Here is a 14,730-nt window from a genome sequence, read left to right as displayed (position 1 = left end):
TGTTGAATGATCCATTAGCCCTCATATGCTATGACATGATGATATGATATGGAAGTCCAGGTGTGGCCTGCACTACGCCCCTGGCACTATGTAAGAGAAAGACCGGGTGTGGCCTGCACTACGCCCCCGGCACAGTTGGTCATGTATGATATGTTATGTATAAGAGGAAGACCAGGTGTGGCCTGCACTACGCCCCTGGCATGATTGGAAAATGTAGAGGGCTAAGTGGTGACAAGTTCATCCTTGATATGATTAGTTGTGATGTGATGCATTCCATGAAAGCATGAACCTTTAATATAAATGTTTTATTATTCTGCTCACTGGGCTCTAGTAGCTCACCCCTCTCCCTTAACCCCCAGGTTTGCAGGTACAGGGTAGACCAGGAGGTCAGCAAGAGTAATGAAGTCTTGGTTATGTAATAGATAGTGTGGACATGAATAATGTTGAGATATTATGTTTAGTATAGAATAGAAATGTAATGTAATGATGTTCATGGATGTTAGAGGTGTGCTTGACCATAGAATGTTGTTATCCCTTTTAATACATGATCTTAGATGTTTTATGATGTTTATGTAAACCAACTCAACACATGTTATGTCACCCATTGGGGCATTGATGAGATCCCAAAGAGGGGTCAATGTTTATGGTTATGTTTATGTTCAGTGCATGCACAGGTTGAGTTTGGTGTATGAGAAAATGAATGAAAGAAAAGTTTTAATTTTTATGTATGTTGTTGATCATGTATGGGATTAAACAGGTTCACAGGTTGAATGTTAGGCTTGCTACGGGTCTCGGCGGCCTTATGCCGACCTGGATCCTAGCGCCGGTAGTGGTCCGATTTTCGGGTCGTTACATACCTGCTCGGTAAGGCTCAACTGGGGCACGTCGTTGAAACCCAACGAGACATCTTCCCAGTCGAGTTCTACCCCCCAGGATAAACCGAGATCTTCTTTCAACTCCACCACAACAAAGCCCTCTACCCAGCCCTTTATTGAGTCCTTATAACCCGTGAAAATGGATAAACCACCACGGGGGGCAAAGTAGTAGAAGCACTGACTTACCCAGACGAGACGAAAAAAGGTCACGAATAGACACGCCGTGGGCGCAAACCCCCAGCTCAGACAAATGGACTCGAAAGAACACATAAATAAAATGGAGTTGGGAGATAGCATTCGGGGGGTTATCCTGAAACATTAGAAGACCTCAGTGAAGAAGGGAGTGAAAGGAAAAGTTAAGTCATAGTCTCGCTGTTTAATAAAAAAGATTAGGCTAAGGTCTTTCTGTGGGTCTATCAAACCGGGAGGGGGAGGATCGGGAAGAACGATCATCTCATTCCAGTAAGGAGCTCGGATACGGTACAGAGGGGTGTCCAAGTATTTTCGAGAGAAGAAGTTTGTCAGATTGGAAGGGGTGATACTAGACTCTAGATTAAAGACTTCAGGAAGTTTTGGGCCTTCCATGGTGAAGAGAGAAGCGTACCTTGAAAACAAAAACAAGGAGACGAAGATAGCAGTGCGCACGAAGAACAGAGGAAAGCAAGGACTTGGAGAAGACGGAGAGAATTCGAAATTCGAAATGACAATAAGGTGAAAAGATATTTTGAAGCAAGCTGTATTTAGACGGCGCGGTCATAATGATTCTCGGTATTTACCCCCTCATTAGTCGGGCAATAACTGATGAGGAGGTAAAGAGACAATTGATGACCGCTGGATTTCTCCATCCCGATCTGGGGTCAGGCCCATAACGACAGCCCATCATTTGGAAGCCCTCCGGTCTCTTGAATGAACCAGGACCAGCCCGCTCAGCCTTAAGACTAAGGTCCATCCCGACCCCCCAGTCAGACCGGCCCAGCCCAGTGGGCCCTGAGACCGGATCTCCACCTGGATCAGCCCACTTCTCTCCAACCCTGTCATGAGAAGAAAGGACAATAGGTCTGGTCACTTCGCAACCCTGTCCACTCACGCGCCGGAGGGAATTAAATGGCCGCCTGACACAGAGAGGGTCGCCGCATTATCCGTACGTACGGACCCATACGACAGCAAGTGTAGTCCTATGGCAGAAAAGTCGTGACACGCCAAGGGAAGAGTGAGATAAAAAAGGGAGACACCCTCTTCACAAACTAAGTTTTGTTTTTAAGCTTAGAGAACGCTTTGTAAACCCTATTTTCTGGATCTCAGATTATCAGATAGCTTTGGCAAAATCACTTTATTTTCATTCATTTCTTAAACTAGTAATCTCATAACAGAACACTGAAAATTTTAACTGGATTCTGATACAGAAAACTGAACAAATATAATTATTACAAGTCAAAAGACCTAATTCCTCTAACCCTGATCCCAAGTTCAAGACCCATCATCAGTAAGACTATTCAAAATATTCTGAACAATTTCTTGTCCTATACCTTCTCCCATCCCACCAAGAACTCCCGTTGCCACAAGTCCAGCCACTCCAGTTCCCATGACCCCTTGAGCACTACTAGGGCCTGACAAGTTAAGATTGCCAACACCATGGCTATTGTTTTGTGGGACACCTGTCCCCTTAACTCCAGGCTGAGTAGAATTAGCCCCTGGATTATACGCATAAGTATATGTTGGTCCTGAAAAGTTTCCACCGGGAGGGGCTGAAGAACCAGGATTCACATAAGCTGTGTTTGTATTAGATGGTGGAGCTCTGGTGGCCACCGTGCAGATGTTTTTCATTCCAGGAGATCTGGTGGATGAGGATAATGGGATTCGGTTGGCCTGCAAATCAGAATTACCATTAACAAGAATTGCAGCTGAACCACCAGTGGAAGCAGTGGTCGGAGAAGTCACCATATTGTGGTGATTTCTGAAAGAAATGGGAGGTTGAAATTGTGGGCTGGGCACAGAGTAGATACAATTGATGTGCACATCAAATTCGCACTCGTTGCACCTATAGAGCCAATGATCAGAGCCAGGGTCTCCGCACACATCACAGCGAAAGCCTTTGCAATTATCATATGGAGAAGAGAACTCAAGCTTTAATAGATGTTCATGAGATGCACACGATTCTACAAACGGCATTCTTAAGCAAAGTGTGTGATAACTGCAGGAGCAGACACTGCAATTGTAGCAGAAACCTGAACCTTGAACTCCACAGGCTTTGCATACAAAAGATGGCAGAAGAAGCAGATTCAATGCATGGCCAGGTTCAGCTGGGTGCTGATATATTCTCGGCATATTAAAGCAAGAACGGTGGAGAGAAAATGAGCAAGCCTTGCAAGTGTAGAAATCCTTGCCAGGTACTATGTCCCTCTTGCAACCTGAACAGATTGTGGTTCCTGTGTGGCTAGATTTATCCAGTTCCAATGGATGCTCGTGAGAGAAATGACCATACATAGGCTTTTCTTCCTCTTCAGTTCTGATCGGACCCATCTCTCTTCTTCCTGATAATTGATGATGAACATATCACATATGGAGTATATAATTTGAGATGAAGTTACCCTTCAAAGAATTTTAATTTCTTAATTTAATATTTAGGTGTACATCGATCTGGGTATCTATTACCATATGGATCATCATCAATATTTTTACAATAACAATGTTGCTTTCACAAGAAACATCCTAGACTTTGCTTCAGATGATGCCAAACAGAAATTACGCGTATTTCAGACACTGGAATTCTAACATTATATGCTTGGAACTTTTAGGACAACTCAAGATATATAGTTTGTTGAAGGACCTCTTCAGCAAAGGTGTGATGTCCCTGGATTGATGAATTCGAGGATTCTTGCACGCATATACACATATCCAATATAAAATTAAAACATTATTTAAAATTAAAGAAAATATTATTCAAAATTTAATATAATATTTTAATTGTAATGGAGGTTTTGACAATGGTAGCTTAATTGCTTATGCCGTACTGATATGTTGACGGAGAAATGTTAATAAGAAATATAATAGCCGTGTTAGTTATGGATGAACATTAATTTAAATTTAATTATTCCAAGTGAGAATTCTTTTTCATTTTTGTTTTTTTTTTTCCTTTAAAGTATTATCTGATAAGATAATAAAATAATTTAAAGTTCAACGATGAAAATAAAATATTAAAATTAAGTCATCAGGAATAAGATTATATTACAAATTCTCACCCGCTAGGTCTCCAAAAATACAATAGAGACCCTCAGAACAGTAAAAGGCTTGCAAACCCAATAGAATTGTCTTGTACAAAATAGGAAGTCCCAAATCACCAGAAAAAGTAGATTTCCGGCGACTAACGTGGCTGTCCCAAACATGGCTGTGTAGGGTGACACAGCCAGAAGCTGAGTAGCTACATGACTGCTCTATTCACTCGAACGACGTCAACGAGAACAGTATCCCCGATAACATGTTGAATTCCGATTGAAGTCAAGTAACAAGATGAAATTGATCCCTTATGTAACTCTTTTACTTTTCTTTTAACATTTTCTTGCATATTTTGAATTCTCACAAAACCTTCGTTTCTAAGATAACTAGACGAACACTAGAATTTTAAGGTGTGACATTTACTGCAGACTATATATATATATTGTTGTAAAAAGTTTTGAAATTTCGATTCAATCAACACAATAAAAAAATGAAATAAATGTGATGGCTTTGATACATAAGCAACGTAGATCAGGCATGCAGAAAAGCAAACCAAAACAAAAATGATAGCCAATTATTATATCAGGCATCACATGTATTGTAAGAAGCCAGTACCCTTGATTACTCCCGGGCAAATTCTGCTCATCTCCCACTAACTTCTGAAAATGGAGTAAGCTGGCTTCCAATGAGAGAGCAATCCGACTGTTTTACATGTGCAGCCATTGTTGGCCACACAAAAGCAGGCATTTCAGCTGGCACCTCAGGTACATGAACTTCTCCTGTCAGAACCTGCAATACAATTTTCATGGAAGGCCTTTGTTCTGGATTCGGCTTGCAGCAAGCCAATCCCAGAATAAGCACACACTCCATTTCTTCCTCTGAAAATTCCCCATTCAACTTCTGATCAACTGCATCAAGCAATCTTCCAATCCTGTGCAGCTCCCACACCCAACTGACAATTCTGCTGTTGTAATCACTCTTCTCATTTTGGTTCCCAGTCTTCCTTCCACAAGCAACCTCCAAAACAAGTACACCAAATGCATAAACATCTGTTTCAGCTGTTGCCCTTCTGGTGAAAAAACACTCTGGAGCCATATAACCAAGTGTTCCTGCAAGATCTTTCGTCGAATGATGTGTTTGTTCTCTTTGTTTTACTATCCGAGCCAGCCCGAAATCTCCAAGCTTGGCATTGAACTCTGCATCCAACATTATATTGCTGGCTTTTATGTCTCGGTGAAGTACCCTTTTCTCACATCCATTGTGCAGATAATCCAATGCCTGAGCCACACCAGAAATTACAGTGAGCCTTCTTCCCCAATTCAATTCATTTTCTTGTAGTTCTGTGTTTTCGTCGCTGAAAATGAGCTTGTCAAAGCTACCATTTGGCATGTACTCGTAAACAAGGAGGAATTCACTTCTCTCGTAGCACCATCCGATTAATTTTACGAGGTTCTTGTGATGGAAGTTGCCAATTGTTGTGACTTCTGCTATGAATTCTTGCTTGCCTTGACTTGACTCTCTAGAGATTCTCTTCACAGCTACCTCCTTGTTTTTCAAGATTCCCTTGTAGACAGTTCCGAAACCACCTTTGCCAAGCATGTTCTGCAAATTGAATTTGCCTGTAGCTTGTCGAAGTTCTTTAAATGTGAACTTCACAGGGGCCATTGATGATCCTTTTATCTCTTCTTCTATGTTTGGATAGGCATCGTTTGGTTGATAATTTCTGGATTTTTTCCATTTCCAACAAGAGAAAAAGCCAATACCAATCAACAAAGCTGCCACTATAGGAACCACAATTTTAACCCACAACAGACTATGATCCTCATTCACATGTGAACTGTAGAATTCCCAGGATCTCACACAATTCAGCTCTGTGTAATTGCTTGTTGAAGCTGAAAATCCCACAAAAACCTCCGTTGGAAGATAGGCAGATAGATCAATAGGCTCAGAAAACACAGGACTCCTTGCATCTTCTCCGACGAAAACAGCCAACTCTTCACCTTCATATTGAATCCTTACCTTTACATCAACGCCTGCTGAAAGATTAATACCAAAGCTACCTAAAGGAACTTGTTTAATCGAGTAGATACTGTTCACGTCCAAGCCGACATGGTTACCGTCGACATCTCCTGGATAGCTCTTCCTTGTGTCAAATTCTACTGCAACTATCTCGGCCTGAGGATTCCCATTGGTATTTGCGTTTACAATCCCAAGCCACTGCCCTTGGCTGTTTTCTGGGAGATTAGAATCTGCTGCTAAGACAAATGCTACGCCTTCTCCACCTGGAAAACTTCGAGGACTGATATTAAGTACAAAGGTGGAATTGAAAGATGATCTGATACGACCCCCATGCTTTCTTTTGCCCCATAGCTTGAATGGCTCTTTGTAGAAGGCTCGTCCAGACAGATTGGTGATGGAACCTCCACTAACATCAGGGGTGACTTGAATTGCATTGAGAACTATATACGAGTTGTGTCGAATGAGATCAGTTTCGTTCTCGGGTTGGAATTTTGGGTATGTAAAAGTAAGACATCTTACTTCAATGAGACAGGAAACTAAGATGGCGAACAGTAGAAAGCACTTGATCAACTGAGAAAAGTACATGAGGAAAAACAATGGAACAATTGTGACAAAGATTAATTGAAGAACAAGAAGGGGATGAAGTTGAAATTTCGACTTTCATTGAAGACAAATTTTGTTGGGAAGTACGATGATGCTTGGAAATTTCGACTTATCTATGAGAATATTGTTGCTTATACCTTCTCTTGGTATTGGGTTTGACAATGTCAAGCCATGCACATGATCCCTACGTCATTTTTAGGAGTCAAATAAATTGGTGTAGCAACAAGTGGATATAAATTGGATTAAGTGGAGGATAATTGTTTAAATTGTCATTATTAATGAGTTTTTTTTATTAAATATAAAATAATATATTTATAAAATTAATTTTTTTCAATAATTTTTAATCCAATTTATATCATTAGAGAGGAATCTCCTTCCTCCCATCGTCTTCTGCCGGTCCTCAACAAAAGAGAACAGCGTTAGAGAGGAATCTGATTTTTTAGATTCGGATTACCCGGTTGTAGTCTAGAGTTTTCGGTTTATGAGATTAATCTTGCTGGGCTGTATTGATTTTTTTAAGCCTGATGTATTAATTTTTATATGATAAAATTATAAATATTCATTATTTTAAAATTCAATTTATTATTATAATCTGTTGGATCTAAATTTAATAACAATAATTTTTAGAATTACTATTTTTATATCTTAATTCAAAAAATTCGCCTCAAATTTTTTGGCAAAAATTATAGAAGAAGTGATTTTTAGGATTTTTTTTTTGAAATATTATTTTTTCACAAGATTTTAGAAATATTATTTATTTAAATTGTTTATTACGAAATTTTTTTTATAATTTTTATTTTAAAAAAAAAAATCAAAATTTAAAAGCCGGAAAAAGGATTTAAAACAAATTTCCCTTTCACAAATACTTCTCTATAGCGAAGTTTAGATTTCATTCAAAATTGTTGTTTATAAAATTACACGTGCATTTTGAAATTTTAACTATTTTAATTTGTAATAATTGGCAACCAAAATAAATGTTAACTAGGTGAAATTATTAATATAATTAAATACTAAATAATTATTAAATAGTGTAATTCTATTAATTAGTATAACATAATTTTGAATAACAAATTATGATAATAAAAAATTAATTTTGATTTATAATGATAAAAATTAATTAGTTGGCTATAATCAAGTTTAAAAACTTTTAAGTAAAAAATTCAAAATTTTCATAAAATTAATTTTAGTTTTAAACAAAGTGATAAGTGAACTTCCAGATTGCATGGAATTCAAGTCCAAACATAAATTGAAAGTTAGAAACCAGCAAAACAGAAGATTCTGAAAACTGGAAAGAAGGCTTATTCATTGGTCACAGATATCAGTCGTCTTCAATGCACAAGGAATTATACTGTACATTTTGGATGGGAGTATTTGATAACAATCAAAACCATCAAGTTGGCAAATTACAAATAGCCTCAGAAGCTTCACCACTGACCCCATTTTTCCCCATGGGATGAAAAATAAAACAAATTCAATCCCAGCATTTGATGGTTTGTTTGTTGTTAATCATCTCACAAACCAAGGCAAAGGAATCGTCATCTTTCAGGATTGCAAATGATAATCAAGAGTATAGGCATGGATATCAGAAGGGCTTGTGCCAGGCCTGCCAAAAATCAACACAAGCATTCATGAAAATCATATCATAGGACCCAACAAAATAATTATTTTACTCTACCTTTTGTTAATGGTACCATAGTGAAATTTTGGTCTTCCAGCTTTAACATCCTCAGTATACTGCAACCACAAAAGGAGTGAATTGAGTGCACAAAGATAACCACACTTCATTGTCTCAAATACGCACTTACCAAATTTAATGTAACCAACATCGATGAAAATGCTAGAGAATCAAAAGGTATCTCATCAAGTGAAAAAAGCCGGCACTCCGATGACTCTGGCCCTGGTGAAAAATGGGGCTTCTTCAACCTTGACAAGAAAATTATGTATGTCTGCTCCAGAAAAGAGAGAAAACTGAGGAAACCTTGAGCAGGTTTACATAAAATTAAAATGACTCATGAGAGGCATTTCTTCCTGACCTGGCCAATAAGAGGGATGTCCAGTTGAGCAAAAGGTGACACCACTTCCACCTCTGCACTTGCTTCTTCCCAGGTTTCCCTGATTGCCCCTTCAGCAGCTGACTCACCAATTTCCAAGTATCCAGCAGGAAGAGTCCTGTGTCAGTGGCAGCCAGTTATCTAGGTTATCTGCAGTAAAATTTGAATTATAAAGGTATAAAACAGGCTAAATAATACCTATACCCTTGTACTATTTGGAATAAACTTATTGAATGCTTGAACTAAAATCGTAACCTAATAGCTAATATGTTTTCAATTAGTAGGACTTACAAGTTCGGATATTTATTAGATTTACAAGCCTTCTGTAGGTTAATCCCAAATGGTATAGGTGTACAAGTATGAAGATTAATCCCAAATAGTATAGGTGTACAAGTATGTATTGGTCCTATAAAACTATGTATATTAAGAGGTAATAAAACCACAAGCACCCAAGAGAGTAATGCAGGATCCTCTTTAAATACCTATGTACAAGGATCTAGCCTAACTAAACTCCAATTGCATGTTGATGTACAACCAAGAAACCAAAAGGAAAGAGAAAATAATTATCAATTTTATTGATTCTCAAATTAATTGACAATCATGAAAAAGGTGTAGCAATATCACTAAAAGACATAGGTATTTTTAGTAGAATTAGTAATCCTACTAGTAATAAATAATGGAATCCTAAATGAGAAAATGCTAAGCAAATTCTAACTAAGAATCCCAAACTGTCTCAAACTTAATATCACTTCTGAAGCAATGTAAAGTTCTTAATTAAAGGGGGGAAAAACTAAACTTCTAAAGTTCACAATGAAAAATTAAATAAAAAATAATTCATTCTCCCATGGTAAAAAAATGTTCCTCCTTGAAATTTGTATCATTGAAGAATCAGGAACTTAATTTAGAGAACACACAATCATATCTTCTTGGATGGTAATCATAGAATGAAATGAAGAATTTCATACTTTGCTTCACATTCTTGATACATCTGAACATAGAAAATCAGTCACAACAGAAGTTGAAAGACTCTCCAGTTCACTAGGAAATAGGAATAAAAGAATTAGATAAATTTTCAACATCCATCATCTTTTCAATGGTTTTTCTTTTCTTCTTTTCCTATGATGGAATTCTCAAACTATTTTTTGCTCGTTCTCATTAGTGTCGCTCTCTACAACATGTTGAAAATTTTCCAACAAGATCTCACCTCCTTGGATTTCAACATGTGAAGGCTCAATAACTAGAGTTTCAAATCTTCAAGCTGTTCTTCTTGTTCTTTATCTCGAAGTCCTTCTTGCTCTTCATCTTCAAGCTGTTGCTTGCTTTATATCTTCAAAATATCTTAATACCGCATCCAACTGTACTTTTAATTCAAACACATATTTGGGTTCTCGTGCTTCAAGTTTTATCATCTTAGCTTGTTTTTGAATTTGATATCCCTTATTCCATAGTTCAAATTCCCTGTCTATGACTGATAAAAGTAATTTAATGGTTCGATATTCATAAAATAATCAGGGAGGACAATATATAGCACCACCATATAAATCTCATTATTATTTCATTTAGTTGTTCCTTGTAATCATCAATTTTAGCTTGTAGCCTTTGGATTTCAGCCTACATAAATGCCTCTACTCATGGTTTCAATTTATAGTCCTTCAATTTCAAACAACTACATCAGTCTCATTGAGACGCAATTTAATCGATGTTAAATAATTCTTCCTGTCCAAAATGGATGTAAATATCTCACTACTGTGTTGAAATTAGCAAAAATAGGTCCTACCAAAATTTGTTAATGAGGCAGATGCTGATGTTGAGCCCACTACTACTATGGTAGGTGACCTGTTAGTGAAGTGGCACTGACAAGGCAGGATGAAGTGGCAAGACTAGGCATCCAATCCTGTATATCAAGAACACAGCAAGCTGAGTAAGCTTGCTGCAAGCCTAGGTGGATCTTACCCCAACTGGCTTGGATCTTGCTACAGAGACGTCTACTGTGAGTTTCGATGGTTGGAGCAGCTTCGCCAGTTCATGGCAAGTTTCTAGGAACATGCTGCTCCAAAATCAGGCTGCAAAGTGATTTGTGTCAAACCCAACCCGAAGAGTATTCAGATTTTAGGTACCATTTGGCAACTAGATTTGCTACATGGGAGTCACTTATAGGTGATCAGTGGACTTGCGGTGGGGGCACAATGGTCTATGACCCAGCAATGGGGATTGGTTATGGACAGGGGTCTACAAGGCTTGCGGAGACAGCATGGAATTTTTCCTTTTTTTAAATGACAAAAGGACAACATTCAAGGGAAAAATAATGGATTTTCAGGTAGAAACTAGTATCTGTTTAGTGAAGCTTAAAGGGAAAACTAAGGCAATGAGGGGAAAAGACAGTGAACTTAAGGGAAAGTTTCAAGAAGTTCTAATTGCTCACAAGCTACAAATCATAGAGGCTGTAATTCCAAATTGATGTAGAGCCAATAGAACAGAGGAAAAAAGAAACAAACTTCTCAATTTTTACCAATTCTTTAATATTAAAAAATGGTCTACCAAAAATATTTAAAAGATATAGGTACTTATAGTAGATTTATTAATCCTGCTAATATTAGGATTTGGAATCGTAAACAAGAAAACTCTCAAGCAAATTCTAATTAGACAACCTCAAACCAACTCAAGCTTCCTAAAAAAAACTACTAAATAAATGATAATAATATCCTAAATAATATAAACTTCATAATTAATACAAACCTAGACCTCCTATGTTTACCATGAAAATTAAATCTCTATAACTCCTTTCCCTTGATTGTGTAATATATACATACCAAAGGCCATATGATGGTTGGATATTTCGTCTGCAGAGTAGGACCTTGTTGTCATGCTCAATGAGGCATCCCACAACCTATATTTATCAGTTTGAAACAAAAAAGAACATAAATTGCAATAACATTCAAGTGAAAGTGGCTATTTCTCAATGTACCATATCAAGCACAAAAAAGAAGGCAAAAAACAAAAGAACCCCACAATAAAAAACTAGTAAAACCATATAAAGGTTTTGTATGCACAATGGTTCCTTTAATAATAATAACAATATATACCCAGCTTCTGCTCCAAATTGCAGTAATCATACCAATATGCATCCTTTTCCATCCCATTTGTTTCTATAGGCCCTTTACATGAAAGAAGGGATAAACTTTTTTCTGTTGAATCAGCCATGCTTTTTTCCAACACTATATTGCGCATTTTCAGCTTTCCAATTCACAACCTTTCAGGCAACCGTTCTTCAAGACAGAAAAATGCGGTAATCAAACCATTCCACACTGATAATCATCTATTGATGTCACCTTCAGTCCCTTAAATTACCAAGTTATGCCTTCGTGTCAGTGCTATAAATTACCAAGTCAAAGCTAATGCCTTTTCCATGCTATTCATGAACTCATCAGAACTAAAAGTCCCTTCTTTCCGCCCTTTTTTATGTCAAAATTAACTTTCATCCGTTAAAATAAGTTACTTAGTCAATGTTAACTGTTCTAAACTGAGATCTAGCTCTACATCATAACTTATCCTTTGGTCCTTCAGGATATTTAGGCCCAAAAAGGATCAAGCTCAGTTGACTCCATGACCAGTTAGTTTGAGAAGTCCAGTCACAATAAAACATTCTAGCAACTTATAACAGCATGTGATTCTAGGAATGCTCATCAATTTATCAATACATCTTGAATGAAAAATAAGTGCAATGCTAGAATTTCCTCTTAACAATTAACTTCTCATACAGTCGTACCAACTTTGCATTCAGTTATATATAGGACATCTTGCCAAAATGCCAACAAGGCAGTCTAGAAATCCTAGCCAGTTCCTAACAGTAGACTAAATCCCCTCAGTGTTCTTTTCAGCAAGTAATCAAATTTCCACTATTTAATTGCAGAGAGTTCAACTGCTTATGCTCTCCATTTCCTCCAAAAAAATTTTCAACCTTGATCTACAGCCCACAAATATTTCTCCCCGTGCAAGGTCATATTCAATGCTTCGCATATTTCTTAAGTAAAATACATTGGTATATGATCACAATTCCATGAATTTTGCTGCAAAATAAATAGATCTAGCAATTGAAGTAAGTTGCATCCAGCCAAATGCCCAGTGCAATGGTAAGAAACAATGCACTAGAATCAAGTTCAAAAGGTATACATACAGAGAAAATTGTTCCCTCAATACCACACACGCAATCAAACATGACAGAGGAAAGCTTCAACAGAATTTTGATTATAATAATGCAACATACCATTTTAGGGTTCTGGTAGGCAATTTTCCCACAAAGTGTGCAAATAGCTCTCATCTTTTCCTCTCCATCAGGAATCTCATACTTTGTTGCACCACCACACCATTGACAAAAATTGATCTTGCGAACAATTCCCTGAACAGAATAAAATAAATTTTAAGTGCAAGGAATAATGAGAGGAAAACAGAACTGAAAAAACACAACTATTGTAACATTTTTTTTCCGATGGACACTAATTCCATGTTTTCATCAATGAATAAAAACAGGCAGCAAATGAAAGGAGGAAATCAGTAAGTCTAGCACTAATTCCACATTTCCATGAACAAACCAATTCAAGTCCCACCATATTCTTTCAAAAAATAAAATTACCAACAATTTTAACAAGAATGAAATGCTAGCCTAGGTCTAAGGTTCAATCTTTGTACAAGCAGCTTCCCACTTGATAACAATTAAACATCAAGGATCCCACAATGGGGAAGATAAATAAACAACACTGATTGAGTAAATAGCCATGATATTTCATAAAAAATAATCATCAGAAACCCCAAACCCCATTTCCCCGCAGCAACTGATCATTCATTTCATCCCTCAGTTGCCAGAGGAGAACTATGACCACAATTACGTACCCTTCCTCGGCAACATCGAAAAGTTTCAAACTTTCAAGCAACAAAGGAAAATAGAATTAAGATCCACAAATGTAAAGGACCTGAAGGCAACAGAAGAAACTCACAGCTGACTGAACTGCAACCGATGGAGGAGGAGAAGAGGAAGCGTCCATCTTTGACTCTGACCCAGTAGAGTGCACACGCAGTGCCCTTGAAGAACTAGCTTTGCGAGTCGAAAAAGGCGATAACACCAGATAAGGTCTCCTGGTTCGTTTCCTAGGAGCAGAACAGGATAATGAGTTGGTAGAGACTAAGATAAAACCGCTAGTGGCATGCGGTTTCCATCGAAAAGCCACCAACCCTGACGATGAACCAAAAATCTGTAGTGCTTTTAGCATTGAATTTTAGAAAGGGAACAAGATTTTTGAATTTGAGAATGAAATTTTATCGTCAAATCGGTAAGAACAATGGCTATGAATATAGTTTTAGCAATCGGGTAACCGAAAAATGAGAACGAGATCCCGCAGTCGACTCAAGCTTGTTGATGCGAGTTCAACCCGGGTTTCAAATTGCTAGAGTATTACCCTTCAGGCAAAGGAATAGTTTTTTTTTTTATAGTTTACTTAATGGATAAATTAATTTTATATATCAAACTAATACAAATATTTTTTTATTTTTAAATTTTAATAGTTTAACCTTTACATTTTACTCTATCAAATTGGATTTTTTTATATAATTTTTTTGTTAATTATTATTGAAATAACAAGGTATTATTTACTCATGGATTTACTTCAAAATTAATACTTAAGTTTTTATATTTTTAAAAAATAAATAGTTTAATCTTTAGATTTTAATTTTATTAAATATATTTTTATATTTGTTTCGTAGATAAAGGATCAACATCCTTGGATTAGAAAGCCATTGCAATTTGCAATGCTTGATTTAGGTTCCAAACTTTAAATACCTTAGCCCAATAATACAGCCAGCCTCAACCCACTGAACCCATCTAAAACGAACCCCAGCTCGTTGCAAATACATTTATTAATTTTTCCCTTTATTATAAGTCCTCTTCTTTTTTGAAAATATAGTTTATTTATTTATAT

General features: G+C 37.0%; 3 protein-coding genes across 4 annotated transcripts; all 3 read right to left on the bottom strand.

Annotated features, from left to right (window-relative positions):
* Positions 1-2,070: 2,070 nt before the first annotated feature.
* LOC110620929 lies at positions 2,071-3,434 on the bottom strand. The gene has a single exon (XM_021764880.2). The coding sequence runs from the start codon at positions 3,393-3,395 to the stop codon at positions 2,343-2,345; it is 1,053 nt and encodes a 350-aa protein (XP_021620572.2). The 5' UTR covers positions 3,396-3,434; the 3' UTR covers positions 2,071-2,342.
* Positions 3,435-4,095: 661 nt separating this feature from the next.
* On the bottom strand, positions 4,096-6,824 carry LOC110621786 (probable L-type lectin-domain containing receptor kinase S.5). Its single transcript, XM_021766089.2, has one exon. The coding sequence runs from the start codon at positions 6,690-6,692 to the stop codon at positions 4,731-4,733; it is 1,962 nt and encodes a 653-aa protein (XP_021621781.1). The 5' UTR covers positions 6,693-6,824; the 3' UTR covers positions 4,096-4,730.
* Positions 6,825-7,989: 1,165 nt separating this feature from the next.
* LOC110620131 (nudix hydrolase 23, chloroplastic) lies at positions 7,990-14,216 on the bottom strand. Of its 2 annotated transcripts, none has more exons than XM_043959339.1 (7): positions 13,729-14,216; positions 13,026-13,157; positions 11,572-11,648; positions 8,744-8,879; positions 8,516-8,656; positions 8,386-8,444; positions 7,990-8,313 (listed from the first exon to the last, which is right to left on the bottom strand). In XM_043959339.1, exons 1-7 carry the CDS (start codon positions 14,023-14,025, stop codon positions 8,253-8,255), a joined length of 903 nt encoding a protein of 300 aa, XP_043815274.1. In that variant the 5' UTR covers positions 14,026-14,216; the 3' UTR covers positions 7,990-8,252. The 2 variants fall into 2 exon arrangements, with proteins under 2 accessions (XP_043815274.1, XP_021619417.1); XM_021763725.2 differs by having other exon boundaries at positions 13,753-14,211.
* Between the last annotated feature and the right edge of the window lie 514 nt (positions 14,217-14,730).

The sequence above is a fragment of the Manihot esculenta genome, chromosome 8, assembly GCF_001659605.2.
Source record: "Manihot esculenta cultivar AM560-2 chromosome 8, M.esculenta_v8, whole genome shotgun sequence".
Taxonomy (NCBI): domain Eukaryota; kingdom Viridiplantae; phylum Streptophyta; class Magnoliopsida; order Malpighiales; family Euphorbiaceae; genus Manihot; species Manihot esculenta.
The sequence above is the reverse complement of the archived record's forward strand: the minus strand, read 5'-3'. Positions and strand labels throughout refer to the sequence as shown.